General features: G+C 31.3%; 1 protein-coding gene across 2 annotated transcripts; it reads left to right on the plus strand.

Annotated features, from left to right (window-relative positions):
- Positions 1-527: 527 nt before the first annotated feature.
- Papss (3'-phosphoadenosine 5'-phosphosulfate synthase) lies at positions 528-19263 on the plus strand. 2 transcript variants are annotated; one of them, XM_085195953.1, is made up of 14 exons: positions 528-771; positions 8843-9017; positions 10618-10790; positions 11619-11756; positions 12103-12222; positions 13412-13552; positions 13959-14021; positions 14509-14748; positions 15257-15412; positions 15726-15831; positions 16081-16223; positions 16654-16827; positions 17249-17357; positions 17648-19263. In XM_085195953.1, the coding sequence occupies exons 1-14, from the start codon at positions 733-735 to the stop codon at positions 17755-17757; spliced, it is 1887 nt and encodes a 628-aa protein (XP_085052079.1). In that variant the 5' UTR covers positions 528-732; the 3' UTR covers positions 17758-19263. The 2 variants fall into 2 exon arrangements, with proteins under 2 accessions (XP_085052079.1, XP_085052078.1); XM_085195952.1 differs by lacking the exon at positions 528-771 and adding an exon at positions 2524-2723.
- Positions 19264-20210: the final 947 nt, after the last annotated feature.

Raw genomic sequence — 20210 nt, forward strand, 5'->3', positions numbered from 1 at the left:
ATTCAGAACTAGTGACCCAAACGACTAGTTATATTCATTATTATATTATAGTTAAATTATACAAAATCTATATACTTACATAAATTATATCCTATGTGTTATCTAATATATAAGCTATATTACTATAAAGTTTTATCTAAATCCGTTCAATGGCTTTTACGTGAAAATGGAATTAACATCTATGGTAATTCGAACATATGATTCAAATTCATTAGAATCCACATATTTGTATTGAAAATGAAATTATATTACTTTAACGCCAGAAGTTATATTTATTTAACTTTACGATGACTTTACCACTTGTATTATGAACTATAAATCACAATTAATACGGTACATATTGAATTGTAAATTGTAATTTAATTTCTCTATAATTATATTTATTTATAATTATAATAGTTATTAAATTTTATATATCAATTATTTTTATTGAACTTCTAATTAAATACTGATCTATGCTTTCAATTATTTTATTTCAAAAGTCAAAGCTCAAAAGCGACAAGCGTAAATCGTAATGTACATTGTACCTAATGTGAAGTAGGTTTGCTTTGCTAGTTGACATTGGCAATATTTTTTAATTTTGAAGAATGATAAGAAACTAAAATCAAACATCGATTGATAATAATAAATAGGTGATAATATTATAGTGGTTAAAAAAGATATATTCACCATCTACTTATTCTACATAAGTAGGTCATAAATAAAAGTTGTGACTACTAATTATCTCTTACCATGGACGAACCTTCGAGACCCAGAAAAAAGCTTAAAGCTGTGAGTAAAAATTTATATATTTATCGTACAATACATATATTAAAAAAATATTGTAGGCTCTGCTGTAATAATTTAATCAATGATAATTGTAGATAAGGTCGTATTATAACGTATTTATTAATTAATTTAATTGAGACATTCGTATTTCTTTTTTATCACAGCTTAGTTTGGTATTGCATTATTATCATGACTATTTAGTGTTCTGTTTTGTTCAAGAATAAATACGTTTTTACGTTTATAATTAATGTTATATCACAAAGTACCTAAAATAATTTTAAAAAACATTAAATAATAATAAAAATATAACACATCGAAATTTTGAATATTTATGTGATTGCTATTATGATATAATATTTGTAATTTATTCACGAATTAATGATATTTTTGTTGCATTCAATTCATCATAATTGATAACTTAGTAATTTAATAATTATTTCTGTACTCAGTACTTTTAAATCACAACACAACACAACAACAGTAAGTTAATATTAAGGCCAGTGGCACAGGGGCACAAAGAGTGGCTGTAAATATGACTGGTTGTGGGTTTGATCCCCATATGAGGAAATTAAATATTTATTAAAATTTATATTTCCATTCCTTCACTTTGATGGCAAAGCAAAGCGCGGTGTTGAGTTTAGCTACTCAACATGCAATGCCTACCGAATTCAGTTCAGGAGGTTAACAAATTTTGTACAAAAATAAACAAGTGTTTCAAACTTATCAATGGACTGACCAAGAATAGGCTTGGGGTTAATTTGTGCATGTTAGTAGTAAAAGGGTGAGGTATAACAGTAAAATAACTCCATAGTTTGCTAAAAAAATTAGGTCTAACTATCATAATTTTATTTCTAGAATGTGAAAAATGGCACAACAAAAGTGTATCTAAATTCAAATTCAAATTCAGATGTGACTAAAGCATTTCTAAGGTCAATAGATAGCAGAAAAGGCTCAATGGGGTGAAATGTTAATGCATATTATAAAGGGACATTAAATCTACACATGAGTCACTTTTCACTTTTTATTGCAATAATAACAGTATTAATTTTACAAACTTCTTTATATTTTTCACAAAAAATGTAACAGTATGTTTTCTCTTTAATTTCAATTGAAGATGAATCTTTATAAATAAATTTCAATTATATATTTTTTTTGAGTAATTCTTTTAATTCAATGAATTTACTTATATTTTTTGCTGTAATAACAATGACACTAAATTACTTTGAACATTTTAAACCTAATTAAGATGGTAAATGTAACTATGTCAATTTTAATTTACTTAATTTACTTTCAAATCTATTAAAGATGATTTATTTAATGATAATTTAAATTATCGATTATATGAATATATAATATCCACTTGCTGTGAAACTATAGTTAATTATAAATAATAATAAAATAAATCATTTTTTTTTGCATTTTGTCTTATTAGAGCAAGGAATTGAAAATAACAAATTTCTCCGAGGAGAAATCGATCCTACAACCATCACGTTTACTACTGCGCAACAGACATCCCATGTACCTGCTTTAGATAATTATCTAGCTCAAGTCAATACCAATAGAAGCTGGTGAATGTCATACCAATGCAAAATCCAACTTAACCACAGCACTATTAACGAGATCATTAAATTGGAACGCGTCACGTACCTGCACGGGTCAGTGCATTTTATCATTTAAAATTACATTCGAAGTTAGCAACGTTGCAAGTATGAACTATAATATAAGGTAATCGCGAACGTCTCTGTTCTACGCCAGTGTCGGTCGCAGCGGCTCGCGGGCACCGTCGTGTAACCGGTTGTTGTAACTGTTTGGCGCGAAAGTTCCGTTTCTTCGCTTCTTTTTTTTTAAATATTTTTATTTTTTTAAAAATGAGCCTGGAACAAAGAAATGAAAAGATCAAAGCCACTTTTGAAAAATATAAAATTGGAGAATGGGGATACGGAACGAATAGGACGGTTTGTTTTTGTTTTTTCTTGTTTTATTGTTTTTTTTAATTTTTTGTTATTAATAGTAATAAATATTATTGCTAAAATAGCAATTACTAAATTAATAGCGGATATTGAATACATAATATACTTTCACTAATCTTATTTCCTCTAAGAATAAACTACTATCCGATGATCAAATCGTGTTATAAAACTTTCGTTTATAACATTCCTTTTCCTTATGATAAATATTTTTTGTAATTATATCTCACTGACCATCTGTGTAATTACATTTAATAACATGACGTCATGGTAAACACTTAAATATATTTTGGGAAAATATAATTTGTTATTCCTTTGTTATTATTGTTTTAAATCGTTTGTTATTCTGATAAACTAATGAATAGATAGCAGTTGTCGTAGAATGATAATATAGTGGTGTTACGGACGGTTAAACTGAAGAAATAAAGAACGGAATATAATTTTTAATGTTAATTTCTTTCCACTGCATGTACTATTATAAATATGAAAAAACAATATATTTTTTTCACAAGGTCGCTTAAAAGATAAAAAATCATCGTGCTTTTATTTAAAATGTATTACTGTTAAAGTAATTATGGATATAAAAATATAATTTAAAACGTATTATCTACTACTTGGTAGGCCCATCCACTGATTCATAAAGCAAAATTCTCTACTCTCTACCTAGAGTTATAATTTCTGAAATTTAGGACAAAATGAAACTAATTTTATATTTTAGTGAAAGTCTTAGTGTTGTTTTTTTTCCTGAGAAACATAGAGTTGTTATTATTAACATTTTAATTGTGTGTGAACATTCCGAGAGAAAGTTAAAATAATGCAATTAAATTTAAATATTAGAAAGAAAAAAAAATAGATTAGAGAACTAAGAGGCCTGTCGTGGCGCAGGGGCACAATCGTGCTACTGTAAATGCGACAGCTTGTAGGTTCGATTCCCAATCGAGGAAATATTTAATATTTTAATTTAATTTCTTCGCTGTGGTGACAAGGCAAAGCGCGCGTTCAATACGCAATAACTCCAGAATTCGGCGGGAAATTAAAAATATTTTTTTATGTAAAATCCTTAAAAACAATATACTAACCCAATAACAACAGATATAGATAATAAATACGGTCCAATATTTTTTTTTTACATTTTTTATCTGTCTTATATTGTATCTCTGCTTCATTTGTTTGGATAAGGGAGCATTTTGGCATATTTTAGGCACCATTTATAAATGTAAACAGATAAATTTATATTTCAACAAAAAAATTGCAATAATTTTTAATTGAAATTGTCGACGCAAATCAAATCCAAATTGATTTGTCACTAGAAATAATGCGTGAAATAAATGTAAGAGAAGTTTGATGTTAAAAAAACCTATATTATTACTTATTGCTAACATAACAGACTAAGGACCGAATATATAGATCGCTCTCAATTCTAAGATAGATCTTGAGATGTATGGTGCAAGAATGCTGAAATGACGTTTTCATGATATATAATTTATGAATAACTGCAACTTAAGATCAGTCTCAGACTTGAGAGAGGTCTATAAATACGGGCCTACATTAGATGAAGGTTCATGCACATATTTAAATTCACTGAATATAGAAACATTGTATGCAGTGCAGATTGCGTGTCATTTTGATCGCGAACCGTCAGCAATTGTAGCCATAATAAACTAATAAGGTTTCATTGTAATTTCAAAGTAAATATTGACTAAGTGTAATATTGTTTTTTATATGTCACAGCTTTGTTCTTCTACGGCAGTTTAAATACAAGCACCGTAGTTTTGTTCAATTTATAATATTTTGTTACGAAAATAGAACTCCTGATCTTATCAATTTCTAGAAAAACTAATGTAATAATAAAGACTGATATACAACAAGGAATGTCACTGAAATTTCATTTCATTATTTTAAATAACTTTTAGAAGAGGTTATCTCGGGCTGTGCCGATGTTGTTTCATACAAAATCCCCACATGTGTTTATGATTAATAGATTTCATCCACAATAAACATACATTTAAAGATATTAAATCTATGTAAGTATATTTGTATTTACTAATATTATTCAGACCAAGCTATTTCGCGAGACAGCATATTTTTAATCATCAATACTTTCAATTGATGCAAAATACCTATGGCACAGGAAATGAATGTCATGAAGGGTTAAGTTTGCACCTAGTTTGTATTAACTTTTGTTTGTTAGATAATAGAGTCAATAAACATTTTTTGTGTAATTTTTCTCAACTATTTTATGAAAAATGCTTCGTTTAATTGATCACCATCACCGATCTTACCACAGCCTTATTATTTAAAAAACACCAAAAAAATAAATCACTATTAATTTTACTTTTATAAAGCTGTAATGTGTATAAGTATGTATACATGAATCCCCTCGTTAAATGCGTTATCGCTTTTGCTTTTGTTTGTTCCCATTACTGTGCCAGTCAACGACCTGCAAATGATATTTTTACTTATATCTAATTAATCTTAGTATCTTTGATCTCGTTCTAAACTAGTTTACCGTGACATTTCCTAAAAGAGCTGAAATTTACTCTTTTTGTTATTACCTACTTGTTTTCGGGGCTGTGATGTAAAATATAGTAGGTACAATGTGTGTGGATTCCCACCTTAGAGCATGCTTATATTTTTTTGGTTATATGATTTTCTGAAGGCTAGTCGTGGTGCTGGGACACAAGCGTGCGACAGTAAACGCGACAGGTTAGAGTTAGTGTGAGTGCGGTTTCGATTCCTATTCGAGAAAATAAAATATTTAATATAAAATATTTTATTTTGGTGAATGAAATATTAAATATTTTGTACTGGTGGGTAAGGCAATGCGTGGCGTTGAATTCCACCATTCAACACGCAATGCCCTCAGAATTTGGCAGAAAGTTGAGAAACTTTGGCAGAAACATGAGAACACTTAACATTAGGTTCCCTTTGCATATCCTGCTATGTGCAGTATACCTACAGCGTGAAGTTAAAAATTAAAAAAAAATAGTTTTCGTAGAACACTACTTTCTTTATCGCATATCAAATCTGTCATATGTGAAAAACGGAGTGACTTATTCTTTTCTTTTTACCATACCTACTCCATGTGTGGAGATGGTAAAGATAAAAAATCTTCCTTATGCACATTAACCTTGCCATATAGCACTATACGAAATGCCTCCAGAATTCGACAGAAAGTGGGGAACGGAGTGTGTTAACACTAGGTTCCCTCTGCCTACCCTGCTGTGTGCGGGATACAGCGGGAAGCTGATTTTTAATTTATATGCGACTATAATGCTCTTGAAACTACACTTTTCATATCTAAAAATCATAAATTTAATATTACATATGTGCATACAACATGAGACGCAGGCATGCAGAAACTGCGTTCAGTTCACTTGCAATATCTAACATTTCCACTCGTTATGTGGCTTTGTTTACGTAAACAAAACTTTCTCCTTTTCCTTGTTATTTCTATATTGATATTATATCTTGGAAGATTTATTAATAATCTAAGAAATTTAGTGTTTTTTAAGCTAATCAGGTCACGCCTCGTACCAACCAATTTTTTTTTAAGATATTGCTTGTTGATTGGCGGAACTTAACGCCGCCACGCTTTGTCTTATTACCCACACCTGTACTGGTCACACTGACGAATTTCACAAACTTATGTACTTAATTTTTACTTACTTAATTAAGACTTGTAATTTGCGTCCATTGTCAGAAAAAACGCAAGGTTTTACAAAGTTTTATTTTGACATATCTTGAGCTATTTATTTTGACATATTTTGAGCTATTTATTTTGACATATTTTGAGCTGATTGTATTTTTTTTGTTCTCGTAGACTCCTAATGTTAACTCGCACAGCGGCGAAGTTAAATCTGACTCCTAATTGAGTCTTAACGGCTTTGCTACCGGCTTGCTTAAAATCATTAGATATTCAAATGGTGTATGTATAGCACTTACTATAAAACTTAAAGCTGATTATCATGACGAAATGCTTGTGTCATCTTTCTTTTTTGGAAAAACACGCTTGTGTGTTTTTATGCCCGCAAGGGGTAGCGTGATCGGCGTGATAAGATATCAGATCTTCAAAAGTTATTCCTATTCGGCAAACAAACAATTGACGAAACATTGCAATAAAGTATTACATGTATTTTACAATATATCTACCTACTTATGACCGTCAGATAAGCAGATAAATAAACTAATTCCATTATATCTTTGTTTATCCCTTTACACGTAATTCCTAATATATTAGATACCTATTTCTGAGTCCGAGTCCTTATAAAAATATGTGACTCTGTGAAAAATATTTAATTGTTGATGTTGATGTCATGGTTGGATTCAATCTACAGTCGGGAAAATTGGGATCGGGAAAAAGTTTTTTATCTACCTGTCTTCGCCCATCTTCTTATACAAGAGGAACTTGAAATAGAAAAAGATATTTTGTTTATGGAAGAAGCCATCAGAAAAATTCTATAAAATGTACAATTCTTAATGTTAGTGTAATTGATATGTAATTTGATAGTTAATTAATGTATCATATTTAATTATCGAAATCTACCATATCTTGATAGATATTAATATGATTATTAATTATAAAACGTTATTTTCGATTGTGATAGTATGTCAATATAGGTAGCTATTTATTATAGGTAACTAGTAAATTTATTATAGGTAACTAGTAAACTTTTTTGGGAAATGTCTGAATAATCTTCGATCCTGTCTTCTCGAAAGATAACGCGTTTTGAATTGTAGATTCCACTGTCACATTTTGTCAAACAAAAACCATAGAAGTCTTAATTCATCTTAAATTTTCGCGATTTTCTCGGTTAAATTAACCCATAGCCCTCCAGGCTAATTTCAAATGCATTGCAGTCAATCATGCACATATTTCGCTAAGAGAGTCTGTACAGTCTCTACCTATAAAATATAATTGTATATTGAAATTTAACTTGGAGATGATAATGGACAACTAGGAAGAGGAAACTATAGTTCAGCAAAAATGTTTTAGTCTCAGGTATAGATGTAATATCTAACTTGACCTTTATTTAAGGTTAAAGTTAATCATTTTACTATCACTTCTGGTAACTAATTTACCATTGCAGTTCTGCAGTACATTCACCAGTTTTTCCATACATTTTTAATTACCGTTACGAAAATATCGTGGTAATTTTATTTGCTACGTGGTCTATTGTAGTTAAATATCTATATAGTATAACCTCCAAACAAATGAACTGTGTATTTTCCGCGTTTGAATCATTTCCACTTTTTTTATTTTACCTTGAATCTTAGGCGCACTATCTAGATAAATTTTAGATTTAAATTGAATTGGCTTCGTTTATATAAAAAAAACCTATTTTGTATTATTCTACGGAAGTAACGGTCTAACTGAAGGGAGTTTATTATTACAGGTACAATAACAATGTATATTTATGTCCGTCGTAAAGCCATAATCATTTATCGAGATAAAGAGCATCCTAGGTATCAGTCTACTTTGTAGGCTATCTAATAGCATATATTCGCTATTCAAATAACCCTTTATGGTAACTGGTAACAAAAATGACGCAGTTAGTTTTGTACATCATCCAGCAAGAGGTTACATGCCTAGCTCTACAATGTACCATTGTATATTGTTATAACTGTGTTCGATTTAGCCAGACATGTATGGCCAGTCAACGCGAAAGGTTGAAGTGTTTGCGTGGGAACGGAGTGTCTTAATACTAGGTTCCCAGGTTCCCTCTGTCTACGCCGCTATGTGTGGAATACAGCGTGAAGATAAAAAAAACAATTGTCGCTTAATATGGTAAAACACTTACTCAGTTTAAATGGTATCCGTTCAAATTCTGCTAAGATAAAATTTAAACATAATCTTAATATATGTGAATCGGGTGTGGAGGTATTAATAAACATAATAAAACAATATTTTTATATTTTCACTAAGTACCTGAAAACTATAAAAGGACCTACTAAGAAACTATTGATTACTATGATTACTATGAACTATTGATTATTAACATTTTCCAACACGGTGAGTATTGGAAAATGTTAATATATTTAATAATTATAATTTTGTTAAAGCAAACCAGCCTCCAATCTTAAAATGTATGTAATATTTGTTGCAGTGCGCCCAAGTAGCTACTAATGTAGTGGAGCAGAAACATCAGGTGTCCAGAGCTAAGAGGAGCAGGGCTTTAGGCAGCAGAGCGTTTAGAGGCAGCACCGTCTGGTTTACTGGCCTTAGTGGTGCAGGGAAAACCAGTATTGCATTTGCTCTAGAAGCTTACCTCGTTTCTAAGGGTGAGTAGACTCTAATAGATTTGTTTTAGCTTTAAGCTTTTTCACTTCTATTTTTTGATAAACGGAGAGTTCATATTTAATTATCAGTTTCACGTCCACCTCTTTCGCGACGGTCGTGGGATCGACTCCGATTTTCATTTTTTCGCTCTGGTGTCGAGGTAAAGCGCGATTCGGTCCGCATCTCAACATGCAATGCCTCCAGAATGTAGCGGAAAATAATATTTAGTCTTAATGGAGTGTCTTGACACTAGGTTCCTTTGGCTTTCGTACTATGTATGGGATACAGCGTGAACGCGTGCGTCTCGGCAGTAGGTACATAAAATAAAAATAAATACGATTTTCATAGTATATGTTTATGCTTTTGGTTACATTACGTTAATAACTAGCTTGATATAATATTATGAAACAGTGTTGTAGAATCTTCTATTATGTCATTTCTTAATCTGTTGTTTATCAATGATTACTTTTGACATGATATTATCTGTTATTTTTGATAGCCTCTATGACGACATATCTTTCGATTTGTGTTTTTCCTTTTGCACTTGACTTACACTTGAAATATTTTTTTAAATAGTAATGCAAGTAGGTATCATTTTTATCTACGATGTTGTTTTTGAAAACACCGCAGTTTCTTGCAGCATATGTGCTGTTAAAAAACTTATGTTTATAGAAGTAGTCAACCAAACTAAAATGATATCGTAAACGTTAAGATTTACTTAGTTTTGGAATACAATTTAATTTATAACGACTAAAAAAAAACAACCTATTTATAAAATAAAACAAAATATTGATTTTTATTATCGAAACGTGTATGTATTTATGTTCATTCATCACTATATTTGCAATGGGTGAATGAAACATAAGTCGAAATTTCCTATTCACGTGCGTTGCAATTGTGCTATTAATATAGTACGGCCAACATGTTGTGGCCCGAAGTAAGCTGTAAACGACTGCGCAAATTAAATTTTAGATTTTTTCTTGCTTATGAATATTTTCTTTCATAACGAATATTGCGTAATACTTTAGAAAACCTAACTTCAGGGCGGCCACAACTTGTTGGTCGTACTGTACATAAGTACATATAGTTGTTTCCAGAGCTATTTTAAGCGACTGCATGAGGCCGACGTCGACGACAATTACTTTATTATTTATATACCTACGATTGTTGATTGTGTCCAATCGTTTTACTGCATAAGCGTGTTACGAGCTATGGCTAATTCTTATATTTTTCCGCTGTTTTAAGACAGCATATTTATAAATTTAGCTTTTTAAATGCTTATTTAAATAACATTTTATTAATAAGTTTCTGTGATTTCGTGCATTTAGCGCGACACGCAATGCAATCTTTAAAATTTTAAATTTATGTGCATTTATTACAATTTATCTATGCTCTACTTTGTTCATTAGCAACGGTTTGTTTTGAACAAAGAGTTTATTTTTTATTCATACTTTTTGCATTTGGTTGTTTTTTTTTAATAACACAAAACTATATTTAAGCTGATTTGCATTTCGATAGTTTGCAGTTCTTTTAGTATTCGAAATTCAAATGTAAAATATTATTTATTCGAATAGACTGTGACAAGCACTTTTGAATCGTCAGGTATCCCAGCCTACGGCCTCGACGGTGATAATATACGCACGGGTCTAAACAAGAATTTGGGCTTCTCGAAAGAAGATAGAGAAGAGAACATTCGTAGAGTGGCTGAAGTGGGAAAACTATTTGCGGACAGTGGAGTTGTGTGTTTATGCAGCTTTGTTTCTCCCTTTGCGGAGGTAAGATATAAGTGAATTTAAATTTATTAGGTCTAGTTTTTTTATGTAACTTTTTTATGATTTTGTTAACAAATGATTGTAATAAAAATACTTAGATACCATATAATTACAGTATACATAATACCGTACTAAATTATTAAGACCTTCGACCCATAATATTAATATTGATCTTCCTAAGGTCTACAATTATTCCTGAATAAAATTATATAACTGTTATTTCTAAACTTGCATGAAGCTCTGCCTAAGTGCTACATTACAACAACTAAACGTACACATGTAATTATTAATAATATGTTTGTATTTTAAATGTATAATGTGCTAATTTATGATAATTCCCTAAAATTTCAAAGAATACCTGAGTTATTTTAATAAAAAGTAATTAGATACCTAATTAGCGTGAAGCTGATTTTAAACTATTTTTTATTATTAGATGTCTGAATTATACTAAAACTTAAGTAATCAAGTGCCAGTAGTGACAACTAATATCGATTAAATAAGTAAGAATCGATTATTAAAATAATTGCAATAATTAAATTTAAAACTTTGATGAAATATTCATTTTTATATTCTATAAATCACGACCTGCGTCATTCTTAGATTGTCTTGCAATTTAAATTAATAAACATTGTAGAATTACTAAGCAACTAAAGAATAAGCGCCAATTTAATTTAAATTAAAGTCAATTACATTAAAATTAAAGCATATCTTTTTATTATTATAATGATGAACTGAAAGTCAGATAGTCAGACAGTCAGATATATTTTATAGGATTTGAACTTTAAACTATCACAATTAGTAGAAACTTTTAATTTTTTTATAATTTTTTAGGACCGAGAAGTGGCACGTAGAATTCACACAGATTCGGATTTACCGTTCTTCGAAGTATTCATCGACACCCCACTTGAAGTGTGTGAACAAAGAGACACGAAAGGCCTCTACAAAAAGGCTAGAGAAGGTCAAATTAAGGTAATGTATATTAAAGTTATTTTTATAAATAAGTAGACAAATACTGTATTAAGTATATAATTTTACATTTAACAAAGTGTGTGAAAAAGAAATGAACAAGCGGATTGTTTTGCTGGTTTTAAAAGTCTACAAAAGTGCGAAATTAATTCAATTGTACTTAATCATAAACACTTTTAATTGTTTTCTTGAAATGGGAACAAAAAAATCTCACCAAAATAATGCTTGTTGTGTTACTGTCTGAGAAGTTAAGTATGCATTCTTTAGAAATAAAAGGTACTTTCCAGTTCTTGATTAATTAAATAACATAATACCAGCCTGTATAATTTCTTTTTTTGTTTTATTTCAGGGTTTCACTGGAATAACTCAAGAATATGAACGCCCTGAAGCACCTGAGCTTGTCATACAAACGGTTGGACGATCTGTGGAAGAATCTACTATGGAAGTCGTTCGGCTATTGGAATCACAGGTTGTTTGACTTAAAAAGTTTTAATGTTTTTATAGATTATTTCCTCCTGTAAATGCGGTGGAGATGCGATCTCTTCATAGGATATACGGAGTCAACTTAGCTGATCGAATCCGCAATGAAGAGGTACACAGAATAGTAGGTATCAGTGAGAATGATGGAAAAGTGAGTGGTGTTTTCAAAAACACAGTATCAAAGATACTGGAGGAAGGTCACGAAAAAAGCATGAGACCCCCCCAGAGGGCGTGTATGAAGAGGTTGATGGCAGTGGATGAGGCGAAGGATACCGACCGTAATACCGACTCTACATACCGACCGTAATGTTTGGCGCTCCGTTCTCTCTGACTACCGCGCTAGGGATAAGTACTAGTAAGTAGTAATGTAAGTAAATTATTCCCTTTTGCATTGTAAAACGGCTTCTTCTTCCTGGCATTAATCCCGGCTATTACCAGGGTCTGCCTTCCTACTTAACCTACTCCACTTTGCACGATCTTTTGCGTCCTCGGTGGTTAGACCATTGGCTCTCATGTCCTGCATCACGACATCCAACCAGCGCTTCCTTGGGCGTCCGGGAGGTCGCGCCCCAGGAACTGGTATAGCAAGGCACTTGCGTCCGACATAGTTCTTAGGCCGGCGCGTAACGTGGCGAAACCATCTCAAGCGACGGTCTTGGAGCTTATCCGCTACGTCACGGACCCCAAGACTACCTCGAATGAATGTGTTGCGTATGCGGTCAGACCGCGTTACGCCGCACATCCACCTCAGCATCTTCATTTCCGTGACGTGAAGCTCCTGAGTGTGCCGAGATAGTGCCGGCCAACATTCGCTGCCGTATAAAAGAACCGGTCGGATGATGCTCTTGTTGTAAATAGGGGTAATAAAGCTAAGCCGCCACTGATGCGGCATCTTACCAGTGTTCAAGATATGGTTAAAGAGGTCAGTAAGCATGAGCACACCAAGAGAGCCCAACGATTTCCACGCTTCGATCGGAATGTCGTCAGGTCCCACCGCTTTTCCGTTCTTCAACTTTTCTTTGCATTGTAAAACGGCATATACAACATATTTCTTATATTATATAACCCTAAGGCCTGATGATATTCTTTTACCACAAACAGGAAAAAACATCATTTATTAGCATCCTAGTTCTTACTACTTAACAGAAACATTTAAACAATTTAAACATTTGTTACAGGGTATTATCCCACGTTACGAGGTGAATAGCTCAGGTGTAGAGGAACTATTCATATACGGCAATAGGCTTAGCAGCGCCATCGAAGAAGCGGCGAGATTGCCCCAGATTGAAATTACCAAACTTGATTTACAATGGGTCCAAGTGAGTTTATAAATAATTGCTTTACGCTTTTTCAAGGCAAGTGCCCGTTCATAATGTTTCACCCTATTTTCGAGACCATTCCATGTTGAGTGGCGGAATTTGCAGCTCTCTTTTTATATTAAAGCAGTTAAATGAAAATAATTTAACAGCTCTGGTATACAAAGAGAGCTGTGAATTCCGCCACTCAACATGTTCCATTTCCGCGAGTGAGAATTGAACTCACAACTATCGCATATACAGTCAGACGCTGTGCCCCAAATAAACATATAATATGTTTTTTTTATTATAAATCGATAACTCTAAGGAGATACTTTGTTTTTTCCATGTAATTAGTGTAATTTTCAAAAAACAAATTAAGTGATATAACGTACACTATTAGCTAATACTGTCTTATGAATTCTTACAGGTACTCTCTGAGGGATGGGCATATCCACTGAAAGGATTTATGCGAGAAACAGAGTATTTACAAGTAAGTAAAGCTTTTTTTCACATAATTTAGTAATCTATTTATATAAGTTTTGTTTATTTTTGTAGATCTTTATATTCAAATTAAATAATAAATCGTTTCGATGTTTCTGGGTTTAACAATAATTAAACCTGCATTACATTGCAACAATTAAATCTGCATTTTATACCATGTCGTATTTAACCTTGAATTTGTTAATTTAAAATGAAAAAAATATAACCTTAATTTTTTTCCCTATTGTACATTGTTAATAATATTGCCGTTTTATTTTTTGTTTTACTCGCATGTAGGTAATGTTTTTGGACACTATATAACAATATATTGCAACGGACCTAAAAAATCTTTGTAATTTTAATTTCATTTTTACATTCTTAATAGTAAATATAAATAATAATAAAAGTACTAGTCGATGTTCAAATAGCGCATATAGTGTATATTTAACCAAATGAAAATTAATTATATTCACGATAATTACAATACTTATTTTCAGGCATTACACTCAAACTGTCTAACGCTACCCGACGGTTCATTGGTAAACCAGTCCGTGCCAGTCGTCCTGCCAGTACAAACTGCGGATAAGGAGAGGCTGACTGGCGTAAATGCCATAGCTCTTGTGCATTCTGGCAAAGCAGTGGCAATACTGCGAGCCCCCGAATTCTATCCCCATAGAAAACAGGAGAGATGCTGTCGTCAGTTTGGCATTTATCACACTGGACATCCTTATATTAAGGTGAATTTTCTTTTAGTTTATAATTATTATTTCCTGTGTAATCAATAGTTCTCCATCCTAGTTAAGTTAAGAAATAGTACGTTTTAGACTCAGTTCATTGAATTATGGTGAGAAAATAACTGCATAATGATAAAATTATAATTAATATACAATAAATAAACTTTAGTCATTTACTAAACACTCATTCGATCGTGTATTGTATGTTCCTTGTGCCGAATAATGTTTTTGTTTTATATCCTTTGTAATGTCATCTTATCTCTCTAAGTAAGGTTAACTCATGCAATGTCACATTTTTATTAATTCTAAACTATTTCAATTCAATATATACAATAAAATAAGTTTATATTTGTTTTTAGATATTTCTAGTATTTTTAAAGTCTTAATCCAAACGTTGAAAATTGTTTAAAACGAAAGGTTGGACGATTTCCAAGAAGCGCGGGTTCAAATCCCGCTACATTCAAATTTAGAAGTGTTATACGTTCTTTAAAAAAGCATATTTATTTTATAGATGATCGAAGAATCCGGTGATTGGCTTGTCGGTGGTAACTTGGAAGTGTTTGAACGTATTCGTTGGAACGATGGCTTGGACTCGTATCGACTAACGCCTAACGAGCTCAGGCAAAAGTTTAAAGAACTGAACGCAGATGCCGTTTTTGCTTTCCAGGTAAACTTTTAAAGCTGTAAGATTGTAAAAAGTGAAAGTAATACATATAAATATTTTTCCTCATTAAAGTTTTACTCAAATTTCAACTTTAACATACAACCACAACCTTCTCTTAATAATACTAGTACTAATTATTGGATTCCCTGTTAGTAAACACGATGATTGCGGCGGAAAGTGGGGAAAGGAGTGTCTTAACACTAGGTTTTCTCTATCTATCCTGCTAGATACAGCGTGAAACTAACAAAAATTTTATTTCATCTATATTTTTTTATGTCCGCATAAAACCTATATATAATTATATTTTTTCTTTCAGCTTCGTAATCCCATCCACAATGGACACGCGTTGTTAATGCAAGACACTCAAAGGCAGCTCGTTGCACGAGGATACAAAAAACCTGTTCTCTTACTGCATCCTCTTGGTAAGAACGTTTGGATTGTTGAAAAATATTTATTAAGAAAACGTCTAAAAATTGGAAACTTTCCTATTACACTTTGCGGTTTGCGTTTTGGATTGTTCGCGACCACGGACAATGATACTCATATGATGGATGAAATTCGTATGACGTAATTTATGGACCAATAATGCTCCTTAATAAGGCTATGGCCTGCTCGTAATGTCCTTATAGCTCCTTAATGTTAATTTTAAATCAACATAATACCTCCAATAGGTGGGTGGACAAAAGACGACGATGTGCCTCTAGAAACACGGATCAATCAACACAAAGCAGTTTTAAATGAAGGTGTATTGGACGCCCAATCCACGGTTCTTGCTATTTTCCCCTCACCCATGATGTATGCTGGACCCACAGAGGTAATTTAAAAAATATTTTAGAAGTAGAAATTACTTTTACATAAATATGTAATAATTTAATGAATAATAATCGAAGGTTGAAATTTATGATGGCTTAATTATGTTTATTTGCTAAATATGGCTGAAAATGACTGATGATAATTTTATATTTTAATTTTCTGTAACATAAAATTGATTAATGCAATGTTTTATAAAAAGTAATTTTTCAATTGAATAGTTTTTTGTTGGTTTCATTTTATTCATTGCTGCTATTCTTGCCTTAGTTGGATCTAGACAAAGGAGATCGTTCTTGACTTTCATATATATTGGAAATCAAATATAATTACACACTGTTCTTACATATTTATCTCGTTCCTCTGCCATCTCACATTAATAAATCCTATACATGCTAAGGTTGTGAAGCAATGATTTAATTGCCATACGTTGACAGGTACAATGGCACGCCAAGTGCCGCATGAACGCGGGCGCCAACCACTACATAGTGGGGCGCGACCCCGCGGGCCTGCCGCACCCCGCGCCCGCGCCATCTGCCCCCGCAGACCTCTACGACCCGCGCCACGGCGCTCTCGTACTCGCCAACGCTCCCGGACTCGCCGACCTGGAGGTATGGTCTAGCCGGATAAGCGTGGGAAAACTGCACTGGTTACTAATGAATCGTTTTTACCATGATTATATTGATTTTTATCCAAAATACTGTTACGCCAAAAATAGTCTATAAGCTCATTATGATATATTTGACATCTTGAAAAATAATATGAAGGGGTGGAAGCGTCTGCGCTCCTTTTATGGGAGTGGCATATAGGATAAAATATTTCAAACCCTAGGATTCTATCCTCTTAAGCAAAGGTCTCTTACGAGTTATTTAATAATAACATATGACATTATTATATTTTTATTTATATCTATTGGAAGTAAAGGAATTGTTATCTCGATAAAAATTATAAACCATAAAAAAATTAAAACATGTTTTTAAACAGGTGTTTAAAATAAATAGTTTTTTTTCCAACATTTTTTTTACTTTATAGATAATTCCATTCCGTGTTGCTGCATACGACTCGTCGGTCGGTAAAATGGCGTTTTTCGATCCCACACGCAAAGAAGACTTTGATTTTATATCTGGAACTAGAATGAGAGGTAATTTATATATTTTTTATTGCTTTTTTTATCCGCATAAGATAACCCAAAAGAACCTAGTTAAGGCTAGTTTCGGTGTTCCGCAGTTTCAGAACTTTTCAGTCTTTTCAGAACAGAGAAATAAAAATAAATTGGGCTTCTAGCTTCTTGACGTTGGATCTGTTCCTCCCTTCTATAAGCAGGATAGGCAGATGGAACATGGTGTTTGTACACTCTGTGCCCCGCGTAGCAGTCAACGCTGCGAATTGAACACATAACAATCAATTTTATGTAACATTTAACTTTCACAGGTCTTGCAAAATTGGGTAAGGAACCACCAAAAGGCTTCATGGCGCCTACTGCTTGGAAAGTATTATCAGAATATTATCAATCGTTAAAATCCAAAATGGATACAAATTAAAGATATTATATTAAAGAAAATATATTATATTAAATTCAAACTAATCATATCCTACAAATGCATTAAACTTAACAATCAAGTACATTCCTAAAGTAAAAATTGTGTAGTTTTACACATTCCAAGTTTTATTTTATTTTTCTTGAACCTTAAGTTTCTTAATATTTGTTTTGATTTTACGCTTTATTCCGCATATAGCACAGTAGGCGCGGATACTTAGTGTTAAGACACTCGGTTTCTCACACATCGGCCACTTTAAGACATTATGTCTTGTCTCGCCTTGTTGCCAGAGCGAGGAAATGAAAATAATTCGTTTTCACCAAGTGGAAATTAAACCTACAACGGTAGAGTTTGCAGTCAGGATCTGTGCCGCTGCGCCATGACCAACTCTTAATACATATTTGAGAGATTTTATTAATAATTATTTTTGAGTTTTAAATTTGATTTATTTTTGGATAAAGCATGAATATGTTAAATTTTTAGTAAAAAAAATTATAAAATGTACTCTATGTATATAAATATTTCCTAGAGTTAATTAATTGCTAGATTAAATTTAACAAATCATGTTATTTTTTTGACACAAAAAACGCGTTATTTTTAGTAACATATATTTTAATTTAAAGTTATTATATTTTTTTTGCTGGCTGTATAATCTATTTGAATACTTGAATAAATTATAAAATATTTTTATTCAACTAGTTTATGTATTTTTACATAATGAAGGATTTGAATATAGTGTCTTTTTTTATTTAACATTACTTAATTTTCATTGCGCATATCTTTTATTTTTTGACAATTATTTTTATAAGTGTATTAATTTTAATTTTTAAGAAAGATGTTTACGTCATACGTACGTCATGGAGAATTAAATTTTATATAAAAAATGCGAACTCATAAAATTGTTTTCTACATTTTATCATCATGTAATGAAATTAATTAGTATTGTTTACTTTCGAACAATAAATTACTAGACATGTTTTATAGCAATTACGTTTTAATATTTAGCAACATTAATTTAACTTTATTTACATGTATTAAATCTTTCCTTTAAAAAAAAATTATATAATTAGTCACAAAATTATTTTTAGTATCCCATATTAATTTATCATGCCATTTTACATACATTTTATAAATATAAATAATATTTCGAATTTCATTTATAACCAGAATTCAAATAATCGATTTGTTTAGTTAAATTAGTCACAAGTCACAACCACACCAATCAACACCTAACTACAATGTTGTAAAAACTTAAATCTTTTATATTTTTGCTTATTTTCATTTTAAAATATAAGTTTATTTACTTTTTTATTATATTCCGCACAAATCTTGATGATATAACTCGGTTTATTCAAATAGTATTATTTAAGGGCAGATTGTTATTTATAAGAGGTTTATTGAATATATTAAATTATATAATTATTGTTGCAATTACGAAGTAACAACGGTGGTGCTTAAAGCTATATAAATAGATTTATTTAATATAGAAATAAAGTTGGATAATTATAAGATATTTCTTTCATTTATTAAAACCATTATCTCTGATTAAAAAAAGCTTAATTTTTTAGCTTCACACTGCATCATAGAAGGCTAGGCATCCTGGGAACCTAGTGTTAAGACATTCCATTTTCCACTTTCCGCCACATTCTCGAAGCTTCGCATGTTGAGCGGTCCTCCGCTGCTCAACTCAACGCCGCTTAATCAGAGCGAGGAAATTTAAATATTAAATATTTTATTTCCCGAGTGGGAATTGAACCTACAACCTTGTGCCATTCAAATTAAGTACCTAATATTTTGAACATACCTGATTACGTAATTTATATTAACATTAAACAGTATGAAATTTTTACATATTAATATGTTAAATATAAAAAAAATCGAAAACTATAAGTAATGCTGTATATACCAGTCCGTCACATATAAAGCTAAGAATTTACGATATTTACATAATTATATCTAAGCTGTATTTCGACAAGTAATCACAGTAGATTGGTGTTAGGCTTATTTACCCCAAAAAGTTACGAATAAGTTTTTTGTAATTAATTAACTAACGACCTTAATAATGCAATTCGATTAATAATAACGCTTATTGATTGTTATTAATAAATGTTAATGATGTGTGCATTATATTTGTACGTATAAATAAAACTCATTGCTATATGTACTGGAAGATATATGAGAAAACAAAAACAATATATTTATATAAAATAAGTATCTGTTTATTGTATTGACAAATAGCTTTTAAATTAGTATTAACATAAAAAAATACGTACCCACACATACAAAAGTATGTTTAAATATTATATAATACAAAGATATAATTTTCTTACAATAATTATCACATCGTAATACAAGATTTGGTGGCAAAAATTTACTATCTTATCACTAACCAACAAGAGAACAAAATGAACAATTTTATATTAATGTTTGTTACCAGTTATCAGCAAATTCAGCAT

The sequence above is a fragment of the Heliconius melpomene genome, chromosome 13 (genome assembly GCF_056956725.1).
Source record: "Heliconius melpomene rosina isolate 202511_hmr_F chromosome 13, ASM5695672v1, whole genome shotgun sequence".
NCBI lineage: Eukaryota > Metazoa > Arthropoda > Insecta > Lepidoptera > Nymphalidae > Heliconius > Heliconius melpomene.

Coding starts and splice junctions, on each gene's coding strand:
- Papss (XM_085195952.1), top strand. CDS start 2,637: ATGAGCCTGGAACAAAGAAATGAAAAGATCAAAGCCACTTTTGAAAAA. Junction 12,223..13,411: donor TTCGGCTATTGGAATCACAG/GTTGTTTGACTT, acceptor CATTTGTTACAG/GGTATTATCCCACGTTACGA. Junction 17,358..17,647: donor ATCTGGAACTAGAATGAGAG/GTAATTTATATA, acceptor TAACTTTCACAG/GTCTTGCAAAATTGGGTAAG.